Below are 14,742 nucleotides of genomic sequence, written 5' to 3' on the forward strand. Positions count from 1 at the left end.
TATGCGGTCCGCTTAATACAGGTTTCACTGTACATACTTGAGACTTTTCGCTATCTCGATCGAGATGTTTTTGCGTACTGTTAATTCGTTGATTACTAAAGATGCGTTCCTTACTTTCGAGCTGTTGTTACTGAGAGGAAGCTAATTCAGGGCGTGGGGAGAGGGGTTTCTACCCTATGTAAGGTATGTGCCGCCTTTTTGAAGGCTATGGCTTGTGAACCGTTTTGGTTTGAAAATGGGTAGAATGATTTCGCCGGTTTGGTCCGCGAAAGTATGGCTTAATTTTAAATAAACCATAATATAGACATTACTTGAAATTTATGTCTCTTTTTGTCGAGTTTATCATCTTCAAACAAAAACGAGAGGAATCAATTTTAATACCACGATAAAGCGCGATTTGCCTCGCAGAATACACTGAACGGTCATGCATATTTGAAAACAGCATTTTAGAGGTCAAGCCTAGAAAAGGGTATGAAAAGTGACATTTATTGGTCTGAAATGGGGTCAGGATTTAGAGAACTGGACGGCACGCGCCTGCCAATGATTCCAAGGAATACTGCACCCCCTTCCGGTATTTGGGAAGCCTACAGTGTTTATTATTTTAAAGTGCTCTACAGCCTGCGAATGCAGACGTATTTCCGCCTGTCGCTTGTCTACACCGAAAAATAACGTCAGCGAACTCGAGCCAGAAAACGGTTCTGTGACATAGCAACTTTTGTTTTCTGTTGGCCAATCAGATTTCATGATAGAATTAAACTCGAGTGGCTCGCGGCTAATCTCATACCCAGATTTCACTCTGTTTGACCCTGAGAAGTGAAATCTCCCTTCTGCTTGGTCTTGGAAGATCTGGGTTCTAGATTAATTCGCGGCTCCCCCGCTCGATGGTCGATTAATAAAACACCAACGAATATTTCTCATGTTTTCATTCCGCCGTTCCTCACTAACCAAACGCCTGGAACAGGCTATTTGCAGTTAACTGTAAGTCCGCATGTGTTAATTACACTGGACACCAACCGGAGGTGCACCAATCCCTGGTGGTTTCAAGTACGAAATTTGAAGCTAAAATTTGAAAGTTCTAACAAAAAAATTCTGTAATAGGAGATTTCGAGTCCACATGGAGGAGGGTGGCTCACTATGGAAAAGCACTACTTTTCGGCGGAGAGGGGGACAAGACATGCTTTACAGCTGAAGAGTAAATGATTGCCATGCCGTCCCACATGTTTGATACCAAAAGAAAATATTCACTGTCAGTTTTGCTTTTTGTGCTCATGTTGACTTCATAAAATATCCAAAAACACTGACGTTCTCCTTTCAGCGCGCGCGGATTACTCGACTTTTCGTCCTCAGTGCGCGTGCGATCGTAAAACTATAGGGAGCCACCTTAAATACTGATTATGTGAAAAGAGTTTGGGGAAATACAACACTAAAATAAGGTGGCATTGTGGGAAGCTTTATTATAACAAAATAGAGAAATTTACAGAGACCGTGGTAGTGTGAAATTCTTCAGAATGTGCAATGCTCTTACTTACAAACACTATTGAGTACAAGCTGAATAATGCGATAACAGCCAATATCCCTCATTGGCACTGTTCTTGAAAAACATTTGCCAGGAGTTGTAAAATAAGCCCTATTTATATTCGATTTTAAGTAAACCAGTAATATTAGTGTTTTAATACAAATCACTGACTTAACGCTTTTCTCAGTACTGTAAAAAAATCCAATTTCATGTTAAACAAAACCTGAAAAAAGTAAAAATCGATCTACATTTGTCAGGAACGGGAACGGGAACGATGGTTAAAATTGATGAAAAGAGCATTTGGACATCATTTAGCTATTCGAAGGAAGATATGATTATCAATCTTGTTTGACCATGCAGTCGTAGCCACCTTAATTGCATCCTCCGCAAGGCCTTTCGTTAGTACAATTACGAGACAAAGTCAGTTGGATGAATGATTTACAGTTCCCAGAACTGAATTGTCAGAGAAAAAGATTAATCCTCTTCCAGGTTTTTCTTCCAACTTTTTCCTTTACGGTTCCTCTTGCCTAGAAGATAATAAATTATAAAAGGTGAGTGCCTTTGTTCTTATTTGTTGTGTCTATTGACTACTTGATCCTAGCAACTTTGAAGAAAAGTATCCAATGAAGACGCTTATTGAGAATAAGGGGAACCATCCTCGTAAATGGATCAAGAACGTTAAAGGTTGTGTCTTTTCTTTGGCTCTTTCAAGTTAAAATACTGTGTATAATATGTAATTATGAATCATAGTTGGCCAGGAAATATGGGATCCGTAGAGTAGGCAGCATAGAGGTTTCGGTGCTTCACAAATTCAACTGTGTTCGTTCTCAATTGGTTTCAAATTTTCTGGACTCCTAAACGACACTGGTCTGTATACGAAAAAGATCACCTTCCCTGGTTCCGATTGGTCATTTTCTTCGAAGTGGCCAAATTCCATGCAGGTCAGAAATGGGTCGAGGGCTTCATTTTGAAATATTTGCAAAGCTCTATTTCAGTGCCCTCCAAACCGTCCACTTAAGTTCTATTCCTGTCTTAACGTGTAATTAACGGCCTGTTGAGTTGATCTCTGTATACTGGAATTCAAAATGCTTCATTGTGCCCATACTAGTTCCACTCCTTTCTACATCTAGAGACAATTTATGTATTTAAAAAGTAATTAGTTTTGCTCTGCTCCACCCCTTTAAATGTTGAGCTTACTGCAAAATTACCCACATGGAATTGCTTTGTGTTGCTACAGCATTGGAAGAGGAGAGGGAGCGCAGCCTATCAAAGAGTTTATGTTTGGTGTTTCCTGGGTTGAGTTTGCAAATTGCTGGAAACGTTATACTTTTAAAACAATCCCAAGTGCGTTTATCTTTGGAGAAAGCTGCTTTAGGTAGCCTTGCTGATAGCTTCAGTACAAGGCAGGAAAAAAAACACCACTTGCGATTGCCCAGGGCAAGTAAATTTTGCTCTTGGGCTAGTGAAAATGGAAGATTGATAGTCCGGTGGGCAAGTGAAATTAGCCTCAGCAGTCTTGTTAAGGGCGCTGCACACTAGCCGATTTTTTGTCGGCCGACAAAAAATCGGCTAGTGTGCGGCGGCCTTTAGTTGATAAGGAATGAACAAAGCAGACTTATTGGGCAATTAATATTTTAGTGGGGGCAACTGAAAACTGAAATGTACTGGCCCACTGAGCAACAGGATTTCATTGTTTTCCTGCCCTGCAGTACCATTCATTTTCTATTGGTGCCATTTTGTTCAGTTCATTTTTCCACATTTACTTTGATGTAAAAATACCTGTTGTAAGACCTTGGTGTAGGCCATCTACTAACTGCTTGTCAGCACCTAAAACAACAAAGAACTGAGTCAATTTAAATCACTATTACTGTTACTGTTATTAAAAACCATAAAATGTAACCCCTTTACAACGACCACAGAGGAGAAACAAAACTGGGGTCGTATAACATGTGTACCAGGGTAGATTCTAATTATGATAGCAGTACTGATGTGCGTAATGAAATATGCATTTTCCTTTAAATCATGTGACCAACGACTACCTTTTGGAGTCCGAACATCATGCTTTCACTTTGAATAATTTACTTCTTTGATACCATCATCCAAAATGCCTGATGAGCAATTATAAATTAGGGACAAGAAAGGCGGCAAATAGTAAAGATCAATTCCATTGACGTCATGACGCGCGTTCCAGTACGACTTTCCGGCCTTGCTTTTCCCTCGTGTAAGCCAGCTGTTTACTCCTCATTTTAACGCTTTTTTCACTGTTTAAACAGCCTAGTTCGAAGATAAAGTATGAAATCATAAAATTCCGTCCAAAATAAATGTTTCTTTGTCATTTCTGCAGAAAATTTAAACGATTTAACCATCTACCGTGAGCGACAGTCGTATTTGTACCGGGCCGAACAGTCGCAGATGACGAGCTCCGTATGTACTGAGCTGAGCTATAACTGTTTTTTGCTGTTCAAAATGTATTTTATTAGGATCAAACTTTTTTTCTTGCTGATCACGTTGTACAAACACCCTGATCCTGCTGTAATCGAGCTTTTTATCAGTATTATTTTGTTTTGTGGTTGAAATTAAGCCTGAGAGGCAAATCTACATAGGTCTCGCAGATGTAAAATGGATGCAGGAGAAAGAAATCCTCGTCATTAATCAAGCCTATGTGGTAGAATAGAATAAATTCCCTGGTTTTGGTGAACGAAGCCATTTTTGTTAAGACTCGTAGAGGCCGCACACGCCGTTGCGCATGCCGTACAGCACAATCTCAATCAAGTCCATCCTTCATTCATTCATGAGCGCGCACTTAAATAAATAACCACGCGTGACACCACGCGTGTTTTCCTGATTTTTTTGACGTCAGCGTGACCAAATAAATGCTAATTTTCTCGCGTTCCGTTGGGTGAATTTTTCTTTAATTTGGCTCAGTTCTAACCACAAACAATTCCAATAAAATACCCTATTTTTGTGAAAATCTCTCAGAGCTAATCTAATAGATTTAGAATAATGACAAATTACAGATTATTGGAAAAACCGTCTGAACAACCTTGACTTTTTACCAATTCAAAGTGTCAGGCAGTATCGTTTCCATGATGTGGAGAAGTATGAAACAATTTCACCAAAGGAAAGTATAAATATTAAGGAGTTTAGGTCAAAATGAGGAATACATCTGCCTGTCATTAGATTAGATGTTGTCATGGTAACGGCGTTAATCCAAAAGTTGACAACCAAAACATAAGCCTTATTTTAACAGTACCCATACTGGTAAATCTCTTCGGGTAAAACTTTAAGAGAAATTAACTAAGTTTCCTTTTCTAACTCGCGCTCTATAGGGAGGCTGTTCGTAATTACCCTAGGGAGCCACCTTAAAAATAACCAATGAAAATGCTTCATGGAGGCTGCTTTTGGTGTTTTTACTTTATGTGCACCACAACATAAATAGTAATTTTGCAATATATTGCTTATTTTGTTGCCTTTTAACGCAGCCTAACCTTAATAAATCAGTAACTGAAAGACTGACTGACTGATTTACTGACTGACTGACTGACTGACTTACTGACTAAATTAATACATTAAGAAATAAATAAATATTATGACATTTACCTTTTCTAACCAGGGCAGCCTTTGTGAACTCTTCATCCAAAGCCTGTTGATCAGATGTTGATATAAGAATCATGAACAAGTACTGTGAAACTAAAACAACTGATATTTTACTAGGCAGAGTTCATACTTAAGTTTTCACTTGTATTAAATGATTCTAAAAACTCATCACATGTGATCAGTCAGTCACATTTGATGAATTTCGCATTCGGATGGTAATATTTACCACTAATTAACCGAGAGTGAGGTCTTTACGGGAAAATCTCAAACCGGGACCATGCCGCATTAACCGAGCAATAGAGAGTTTAAGAAAGCCACGACGGCAACGGCAACGTCGCTAAACAAAAGGTTTAATGAGCAGAACAATGACTGTGCACGCGCGTTATGATTCTTGGTACATTTCTTTGCCGTCCCCTGCAAAACAAGAACGTGAAATGGCCAAATTCCGCGTTGTCTGAACAACGTAAACCACAACAGCTAAGGTTTGAAATTTCTATTTCAAATTTATCTCTGTGTCCCAGATTCAGTTTCGTGATACTTTTGACAGTCATAAACAAAGTAAATGACTTAAGAGTATCACGAGATTCGTAGGTAACATATAAATTCATTTTTTAATCGACGTTTTCCTCGGCGTCGTCGTCGTGGCTTCTTAAACTCCCTAATAGCAAAGTCAATACGGCAAGGCCGTGGCTTGAGATTTTTCCTTATGGACTGAATGTTCGAGGTTAATAAGTTGTTTATTATATGGCTTTTTGCTTTAGTTTAGCAGGCCCGTAATCGACCCGTGGGCATTACGGGAGAATAATGCCGTATAATAAGCTAATCAGAGCTCGCATTCTAAAGGCTACAAACACAAGCCATCTAACAAAGCGTTGTATTGTTTTTCCATTTTTTAGAAGAGAAGTTTTCATTCCTTTTCATCCACCTTATTGCCAAATTACATCATTTGATTACAAACTTCTGCAAGGAATTACTTTCCAACATGCCTGTCTGAGCATTTACTTAAACCTTTTGTGTAAAACATTGTGGTAACTGAAAAAACGTCAGTACTGTAGTGCTTTAATACACAGCTAATCCCAATAAACAGATTTACCAATTTGTCCACATCATCCTGGTCCATTCTGGCATTACTGCTGGTACTAAATATATAGAAATCAACAAAATTGAGACAGAATACTTAGTTGTTTGAGCCACTAGTTGGACATTTGTATAGAATTCTGTATAGTGTCTTTCAGTACCTCTCATTTCAATAAAAATATCATGAAATAAATGTTTTAATTTTAATTATTATAACTTAGAGATATATCATTGCCATCAGAAAGTAGCGCAACTATTGCATTTCTAAAGTGCATTTATACTGCCAAATAAAATTTATAATTCATCACCTTCTTCCTTTCCAGTTTCTGGCCCTTTAGACCTATGAGATTCCATTTCTGCAGGTATCAAAGATGAAAAGGCCACAGTCAATTATAACCATTTGTCATGGTTTGAACATACAAAGCGTATTACAAAGAGAACTGTTATTTATAGCATTAATTTTGATAGACAGTCAAGTCCTTTTTAGGACATAATTTGCTCTAACTTTGTCACGATAAAAGGGCATAATATTGTTCCAAAAAGGTATTTTCAGTATTTGGCGAACATTCTGAAGTAAAATTTCGTCATCATCAACAACAGTCTCCAAAGGGGTTGATACCTATAAAAACAATAATCTAGAACTTACTTTATTAACATATTACAGAAATTGATTATAAAAAATTCATTAATACTCAATATAATTACTTTTGTGCTCTTGCCTGTAAATATGAAGAATCATGCAACATGCAGGAGTGAAATTTTATAATTTATTTTATTTTACCTGAAAGACCCCTTGGAAAACTATTTTCAAAAATTATGTTTACAAGTCCTGCTGCATTTTTAGTTTTGTGAATTTAAGAAAAGTTCAAAATACCTACAAATGCCCATGTGGGCCCCCAGAAAAATTGTTAAAATCATACATCTTTAACAAGTTAAGGTTGTGTGCATAAATGAAACATTGTGTAGTTACGTCATTTCAACAGTGAATAAACCATCCACTTCCCTGTTCTAGAATATAAAAATTAGGAGTCAATGGGTTAAAGTGAGAAGCTAAATATTACCTTGTCATTTAAAATGGTATCCACAGGAACTGAAGTTCCACTGGCTGCTTCTTCCTCTTTAAAACAACATACAGTGTTACAGCATTTTTTTCTTTATTTATTTATGGATTCTACAAGAAGTGATAATTTAACATGGGCCACGAGCATCTTTGTCAATATTGCTAGCACTTTACATAGGTGATGGAACTGTGTAGCACAAGACTTTAAATTTATCATTTATAATTCTGAGTCCTGGATTTTTTTTTTGAGATCAGCTGTAATGTCTCACAATATGGCAAAAGAGAAGGATTAAAAATTAATTTTTAATTGGTAGTACTTTATAAAGACAGACAGCACAGCTGTTAATGGGAACTACATTCTTTTGTTGTTAAGATTATTACTAACTGTTAGTAAGTTATAACTTGATCAATTTTAATTATTTTACCTCTTTGAGGACATCCCCAAAAACTTGATTCTCTGGTTTCTTCATATGCTGAACGAATGTTTGAAAACAAAACAGAAAAAGTGAGTTCTGTACATTGACTTTATTCCCAAGTTGGTATATAGACCACATTTCAAAAAAGCCAAAAAATTATTTCATGGTGTCTGTTATTGTTATCTCAAAAAAGGCTTTAAACATGACAAGGAGGTAAAAACAATGATAATACAAAAACATCAAAGAAAATATATTTTTGACAGATAATGTTATCTAGTAACTTTAACAACAGTTCAAACTTATTACTCAGGGGGGCTAATGCAACCACCACCATGACAGAAACACAAATGCCACCAAACAAAAGATTCAATAAGCTGTATAAGGGCTCTGCATCTGAGTTATCAATCTTGGTACATTTCTTAAATCAATCTACATTGTACAAAACAACAACTTGGAATAATAAAATTCTGCATACTGTTTGAGGAAAACGGAATCACTATCAATGGTGAATTTCTAAATTTTCAAGTTGGAATTCAACATGATCATATTTAGTTAGCTCTGACAGCTATAGACAAAGTGAATGCACGCATGCAGATTGTCATGAGATTATCATTATAGTTGTCCAACACATCACTGTCTTGGCTGCATAACTAATAACAGTCAAATGGAACCAGGGGAACAGTAAATGCTAGTCACAGTGGCAGTCACTCATTGACCTGTTACATCATATATCCTCAGTTCCTAGCCCTGGACACCTTTGGTGTGTTGTTTACTATCACCATCAAAATACTGTTAAAAGAATGTCACAAGTCTTCTCTATACGTATATACCTTCATCATTGTTGATTAGTATCTCGGTTGAAAAAAGGCGCCTTTGAACATGCAAGCATCCTGACAACTGTCCTCTTCCTGGCAAAGTCATTCATCCCACACATCCTCTTCCCAGTGAAAACAAGTGCTTCATCTACAAGTGCTTCATCTACAAGTACTCTAAATCCTAAGACATCGCCACACTTCCATTTGGTTAAAGATGTTTTTGGGATAAAGAAATGCTTTGTCTGAAAAAAAAAAAATACAATTACATAGCCAAAATGAGATTGGTTAAACAGTACTAAGCTATAATGAGCAATGTGTCTTACATGTATGTGTGATTAATTCCTGCAGCCTGACTTACATGTAACTCAGGATTGTGTCATTTGTACATTATTTTTCACTCAAGCAAATTATAAGTTATTGCATTTGACATGTTATCCAAAAGTATATAATAAACCAAAACCAAATTAAGCAAGACCTTTTCAGGAACAACGGAACAGCTTTGAACAATCCTGTTGACCACTGCCATCATCTCTGCCACTTCCTCCTCATTATAATCAACAGCACTGTCTGCCCTCCCTTCATCTTGATCCAGAAGCTGCATGTGCCTGGGCACTACTATCTCAGAGAAGAGGCTCTCTACTATATTAAGATAGGCTTCTTTCAATTGGAGTTTCCCTAGTATGTACAAGGAAACAAATTTTAAAATTAAGCTCTCTTGCGGTATTTTATTGATGTCAGTCTAAGGTAAAGCTATTACAAATAATTTGCCAAAAGTACATGTTGTAAGATTTTTTAATTTTCTTACTGTTAATGAATAACCCTCTATGACTCAATTCTTAAATACCATGACCACATCCGTAACATATAACTGTTTCCCAGCTAACAGTCTAGGGAGTTTTGAAACCCAGGTTTCATAAATTCCATTCTATATTACTACCATTGATCTCATTCTTAATCTCCATAGCAATGTATGTCTGCTCAACAAAACTGTCTGTACAAAGATCAAGTCACAATCAAAAATATATAGTCTTGTGTTTGTAGCCCATCTTCATCTGTTGTCAGTGGTTATAGAGAGACTCAATTTTACAAGTACATTTAATTGTTCACAATGACTGCCTACTTTCTTGCACGATCACTGGCTTACATGTATTTTTATCATCAGTAGGAGTACAGACTCACAGCTGACATCATCGTGAACAGTTTCAGCGACATTTAGCATATGATTTTGCTTTCTCAATATAGCCAAAAATTGCATCTAAACAGGATTAACAGATAGCTAGCCTGAAGATCAGCTTGTGAATATAATGAATTCAACTGTGAAGTGAAAAAGATTGGGTAAATTATTGTAGTTTGGCATGAAAATTTACCACAATACAGTAGAACCCTTTTTTTGCTGTGTTCGAGTATTTGATGAAAATAAACTAAACTTGGGAATAATTCAGTATGTTTTCAGGAATTTCCCAGTGGAATAAAGGCCGTGATTCTATGGATCATTTTGGCTTAATTCAATTTAGCTTTTAACCGGTGTTTTCCTCTAGTGAAGCCTCCATTTGACAATTTTGGATTTTGTTAACAGTGAAACCTGTATTAGGCAGACCCCATATTAAGCAGACACCCTCTTTTAAGTGGACACCAGCTTTAATAAGTCCCAAAATTTTTTTCCCACATTTACAGTAATTAAAAATCAACCGGCATTCAGCAGACACCTCTTAATTAAACAGATGCAGACACCAATATTAAGACATTTTGTTGCACAAAACCTGCAGTAAGCGGACACTTAAAGGGCTCATTTTACTTCTAAAGGTTCAGCTGAGACTCCTGTACATTGTTCAGCAATATCGTTTTTAAGCTGAGTGATTATTCCAGATTGATGCAGTGATCAACTGGACATTGTGCTATGAGCAGTCTTAGCTATTCTTTGATGTTACATGCTAAGCTGTGTTACAAAACGGTTAATAATTGACTATAATTGCACAACATACTAGAACCTGTTTTGAGCTGACAGCCTGTGTTAAGCAGACACTAGTAAGGGTGTCTGCCTAGCAATCACTAGAAGGGTGTCCGCCCAATACAGGTTTCACTGTAATGAAAATAAAAAACACAGCAAGCAGATTCTTATGCATCTGTGTTCTTATTGATGATAAATTTGGTCATAAAATTAATATTACATTGTCAAAGTTGTATGGATGAAGGCAAGTGGATCTGCAGACTACTTTGACAATGAACTTTATGATGCAATTTACCATTAATAAGAGGACAGATACTTAAAAAACCAGTGTCAATTTGTTAAATTTCACAACTTTTATAAGACCCACATTCATAAATATCACATATTTTTAAAAGTATGGTATGGATTCACATACTTTGCCCTGGCATGGAAACCAGAATTCAAATAACTTCCACTTCTATAATATTACTGACATTTTGATAACACAGACAATAAACTCTACTCCTTAGGTTCAACTAAATTGAAAATTGGAGTACAGATCAAACTCTGAAAAAAAAAAGGAAATTTCTCTTACTGATTCTCTATAGTATTTTCAGAGAACCGAAAACAAAATCAAGATTGTCAGAATTTTGTTGCATTATCTGCCTATATACTTACCTTTCCAGTTGCAAACAAAACAAGAGCATAATTCATTTGGCTCCTCATATCCAGTCTTGTTTCTCCCATGATGTTACATACATCTCTTTAAAAAGGTCATCTTCTCTCATTGTTGCAAAGGAGGATCCCAGCTCTATCAGTGTCCCTACACTGAGAAATGTCCTTTCAAGGACTGGCTGTAATTCAGCTTTTAAACTAAGGCAGTGTTCCAACCTTTGTTTCCCACCAACTTTACTGATAGGAATAACTGCTATTCTTGAAAAAACCCTGGAATGCACATTTCAAAAAGAAACAATCAATTACAAGTACAAAATACTTGATGCACTACACCTGAAACTGAGAATGCAATTCTCTTGGAATGATGGTTACCTATATGCAAAACCGTGTAATTGATAAACTGGTAAATAATTATCCATGTTGCAGTTATGCAACTTTAACATACTAATAACAAAACTTGTAATTATATATACAAATTTATACCAAAAAATATCTTACCGTATTCATCTATACAGGTGATACTCTGAATCTCCACAGACAAGCAGTGGTGATTAAATTTTTTCAAAATGAAATGATTTAGAAAAAGAGGAACAAACATTCCATCCTGTGCAAATCATAATAATAACAATCACATTCTAACTGGCTGCAGGACTACTACAGTGCAGCTCAGATATATCTGAACCAAAAAATACGCGTAATTCGCGTCAGCCCAATACGCGTATGTGCATATACATACATATATACGCACATACGTGTATGCATATACACATAATTATACAGTATATACGCATATGCCTGATTAGTACATGTATGTATGAGCTAACCTATTGTTTTTTTCTTTTCTTAACAGGTCATTGTTGTTTTCAATGGCTTGACAGCTTGCCCCAGAGCAAGAAAGAGTTCTCTTTATTTTGAACACATGTATACAGTATATGCACATATGCCTTCAGACGACTTATTAGCAAAATGTAAGCTCAAACTAACATTTTGCAATTGGGCACTTGACACAAAATTAACTGACTGAATATTAATTAAAAGAGAGAGTATTTTGCCGTTAAATCATAAGTTTACTGTTTTTTGTCAAATAGAACCGGGGATACACGCTTCAGCAATTTCATCTTCATGGAGCAAACACAACCGAAAGATAACATTTTTTTGATGCAAAGTGAACACGGGTCCAAGCAAGCAACTTGGAGACGTGTGCTGAAACACCCAACTTTTCCTTGAAGAAAATTAAAAATAACAAAATGTGAGCAGCGCACCATAGAAACTTCGAGTATTTTACCATTTGAATGAACGGTTTGTGTCAGATACATGTACATGTATAATGGGAGATATCATTTTTCCACAAGGTCTTCGGAATACTTCAAAGTAGCCTTCAAACAGTAAACATCTCGCAAGCGACTTGCCGACGCATGCTGAAACACAGAACTTTTCCCTGAAGAAAAAAAATAACTAGATGTGAGCAGCACGCCATAGCAACTTTGGTAAACAATTCTTTGGCTAAAGAAGGATTATTTCACAGTTTAAATGAACCAGAGATATCATTTTTTCAAAAAGGATCCTCAGAACGGTTCAGACAATAAACATTTTGCAAATGACTTGCCAACGCATGTCGAAACACAGAACTTTTTCTTGCAGAAAAAATAACTAAACATGAGCAGCGCACCATAGAAACTTGGATAAACAATTTTTTCGTCAAGGAAAGAGTATTTTACCATTTGAATAAATGATCTGTGTGAAATATAACCAGAGATTTTATTTTTTTGACTAGGATCTTCAGAACGCTTAATTCAGACAAAGAAACATTTGCAAACAACTTGCCGACACGTGCTGAAACATAGATCTTTACTTGTAAAAACATAGAGTTCACGTGTTAAAATAGGGAGTTCAAGAGACTGCTTCACTTTTCTTCCCATTTTTGGTTGCTAAAGATCAAGCAAGTGTTAATAAACGGTAGTTTGTCAGCGAATTTGCGAAGTGATTGAAAACTCAAAATATAATAGCTTTCATTGATTGGCACGATGTTTTAACAATATGCAAATTTCGCTTTGAAGCATTTTCATTCCCAGAAATATAATGTCCTTTGTTTGACTAACAATGCTTCACATAAAGAAATCTATGGGAATGCATAACAAAGAGACATATATGCACGTATATACCTGTATATGTGGGCATATACACGCACATATGTGCGCGTATTGATGTACGCGTATATGCAAAATATGGTCTTATAAAATGCGTATGCGTAGTTTGCATATATCTGAGCTGCACTGTAATTTGGGGTACCTAACTAACCTAGCAAGAAATCAGGCAGGCTCCTAAGTGCATACAGCTATATTGGAAGTAAGTAATATACTAGGCTAAATAAAAATACATATGATTAAACAAGGGTAAATAGATTATGATGAAACATTCAAAAGTTTTAGTGGCAATGTATAAAATATAGTGCTAGCAATTATAACTGATCTGTTGTTTCTGGTTGTTTCTAGCTATAATTAGTACACTAGTACAATTTGTTAGTTTTATAACATTGGCTAACATGTATGGTCAACGGCCTTAAACCAGCTTACACGTAAACTATCACGATGTAGCAGGATGTATCCTGCTACATCGCTGCCAGTCATTAGCAGATAGCAGACTGAAGTTTGAATTAATAGTGTTGGCAGATAAGGTTACTTCTGAACTAGGTGGGCTTAAGATTAATTTCTGTGTGATTGTTCTTGGATAAAACGTATTTTACTACACAGATGTTTTACACACGGTGTAAGCTTATATATTAAAGCTAATAGTTTGCAACAACTACATGTACGTATAAATGTACATTTAAGTAAAGTGAGTTATTTTTTTTAAATAAAGAGATGATCAGGTCATTGCTGTACCTTCTACAACTCTAAAACATGGTATGTGGTGATACTGGAATGAAGTGTCCTAGCGCATTCGCGACACAAAAACGTTTGAGGCCCACAGTAACGGCATCTTATTGCAGTTGAAGTTTTCAGGCACCAAATACAAACTGCCCCAGTTGGAAGGGAAGATTTCTCAATGGCAACATAACCAAGGCGATCTCTGATCTTAGTCCACTTTGTCTCTTGCTGTATTCGGCGATTTTCATGAGTAGTAAACGCTCCTCCACTACTCTGACGGCCTAAGGACAAAGAAATAGCTTGCCTTCTTGAACCCCTTCTGTCAAGGAAAGTAGCTTTGAAAGAAACAGCCTTTCAACGCTTCAGGATTAGGGGAACAAACTACCCCATAAGTAGAAATTCGTCCGCCATGTTGGATTTAGATTGGGAAATTTTAAGCTAAACGAGGATTGGTCAGATTTCTAGTACGTCCCTTTCCATTGTCAGAAACCGCTGTCAAACGAGACTGTACTCGCAACCACTCGTGTAGGCCTACTCCTGAGGAGGTTAGTCCGAATGTGTTCAAATATTCAATTTGGGGAAGACGCGGGAGTTTTTAAATCAAGTAAGCTACAGTTATTTCATCGTGCTTTTGACCAAAGATGTTGCTCATGTTTAGTTTACGGTCAGTTGAAGGAAGTCTAGCTTTGATATCTATGTTTAACCAGGTCACTACAGTAGCTGTCGCTGCTTTACAACCCTAGCTTGAATTGAAAGGCCCAAGTTGTGCATGCTATTTCACGGTAAGATCAC

General features: G+C 36.6%; 1 protein-coding gene and 2 long non-coding RNA genes across 3 annotated transcripts; all 3 read right to left on the reverse strand.

Annotated features, from left to right (window-relative positions):
• Positions 1–1,434: 1,434 nt before the first annotated feature.
• LOC149106012 (uncharacterized) lies at positions 1,435–7,304 on the reverse strand. Its single transcript, XR_016209582.1, has 6 exons — positions 7,252–7,304; positions 6,499–6,546; positions 6,207–6,252; positions 5,117–5,159; positions 3,296–3,343; positions 1,435–2,043 (listed from the first exon to the last, which is right to left on the reverse strand). It is a non-coding gene; the product is annotated as an uncharacterized LOC149106012 (long non-coding RNA).
• A 55-nt stretch (positions 7,305–7,359) lies between these two features.
• On the reverse strand, positions 7,360–9,180 carry LOC149106013 (uncharacterized). The gene is made up of 3 exons (XM_089297325.1): positions 8,957–9,180; positions 8,497–8,723; positions 7,360–7,723 (listed from the first exon to the last, which is right to left on the reverse strand). The coding sequence occupies exons 1-2, from the start codon at positions 9,080–9,082 to the stop codon at positions 8,502–8,504; spliced, it is 348 nt and encodes a 115-aa protein (XP_089153451.1). The 5' UTR covers positions 9,083–9,180; the 3' UTR covers positions 7,360–7,723; positions 8,497–8,501.
• Positions 9,181–9,409: 229 nt separating this feature from the next.
• LOC149106014 (uncharacterized) lies at positions 9,410–14,377 on the reverse strand. Its single transcript, XR_016209587.1, has 3 exons — positions 13,966–14,377; positions 11,087–11,353; positions 9,410–9,795 (listed from the first exon to the last, which is right to left on the reverse strand). It is a non-coding gene; the product is annotated as an uncharacterized LOC149106014 (long non-coding RNA).
• Between the last annotated feature and the right edge of the window lie 365 nt (positions 14,378–14,742).

The sequence above is a fragment of the Orbicella faveolata genome, unplaced genomic scaffold (genome assembly GCF_042242905.1).
Source record: "Orbicella faveolata isolate gen_17 unplaced genomic scaffold, um_ofav_v1 contig_3, whole genome shotgun sequence".
Lineage (NCBI taxonomy): Eukaryota > Metazoa > Cnidaria > Anthozoa > Scleractinia > Merulinidae > Orbicella > Orbicella faveolata.

Bases quoted from the DNA above. Each gene is read 5' to 3' on its own strand.
- LOC149106013 (XM_089297325.1), bottom strand. From the start codon at position 9,082: ATGCAGCTTCTGGATCAAGATGAAGGGAGGGCAGACAGTGCTGTTGAT. The intron at 8,724-8,956 runs GTCTTGCTTAAT...TTTTTTTTTCAG, and splicing joins GTTCCGTTGTTCCTGAAAAG to ACAAAGCATTTCTTTATCCC.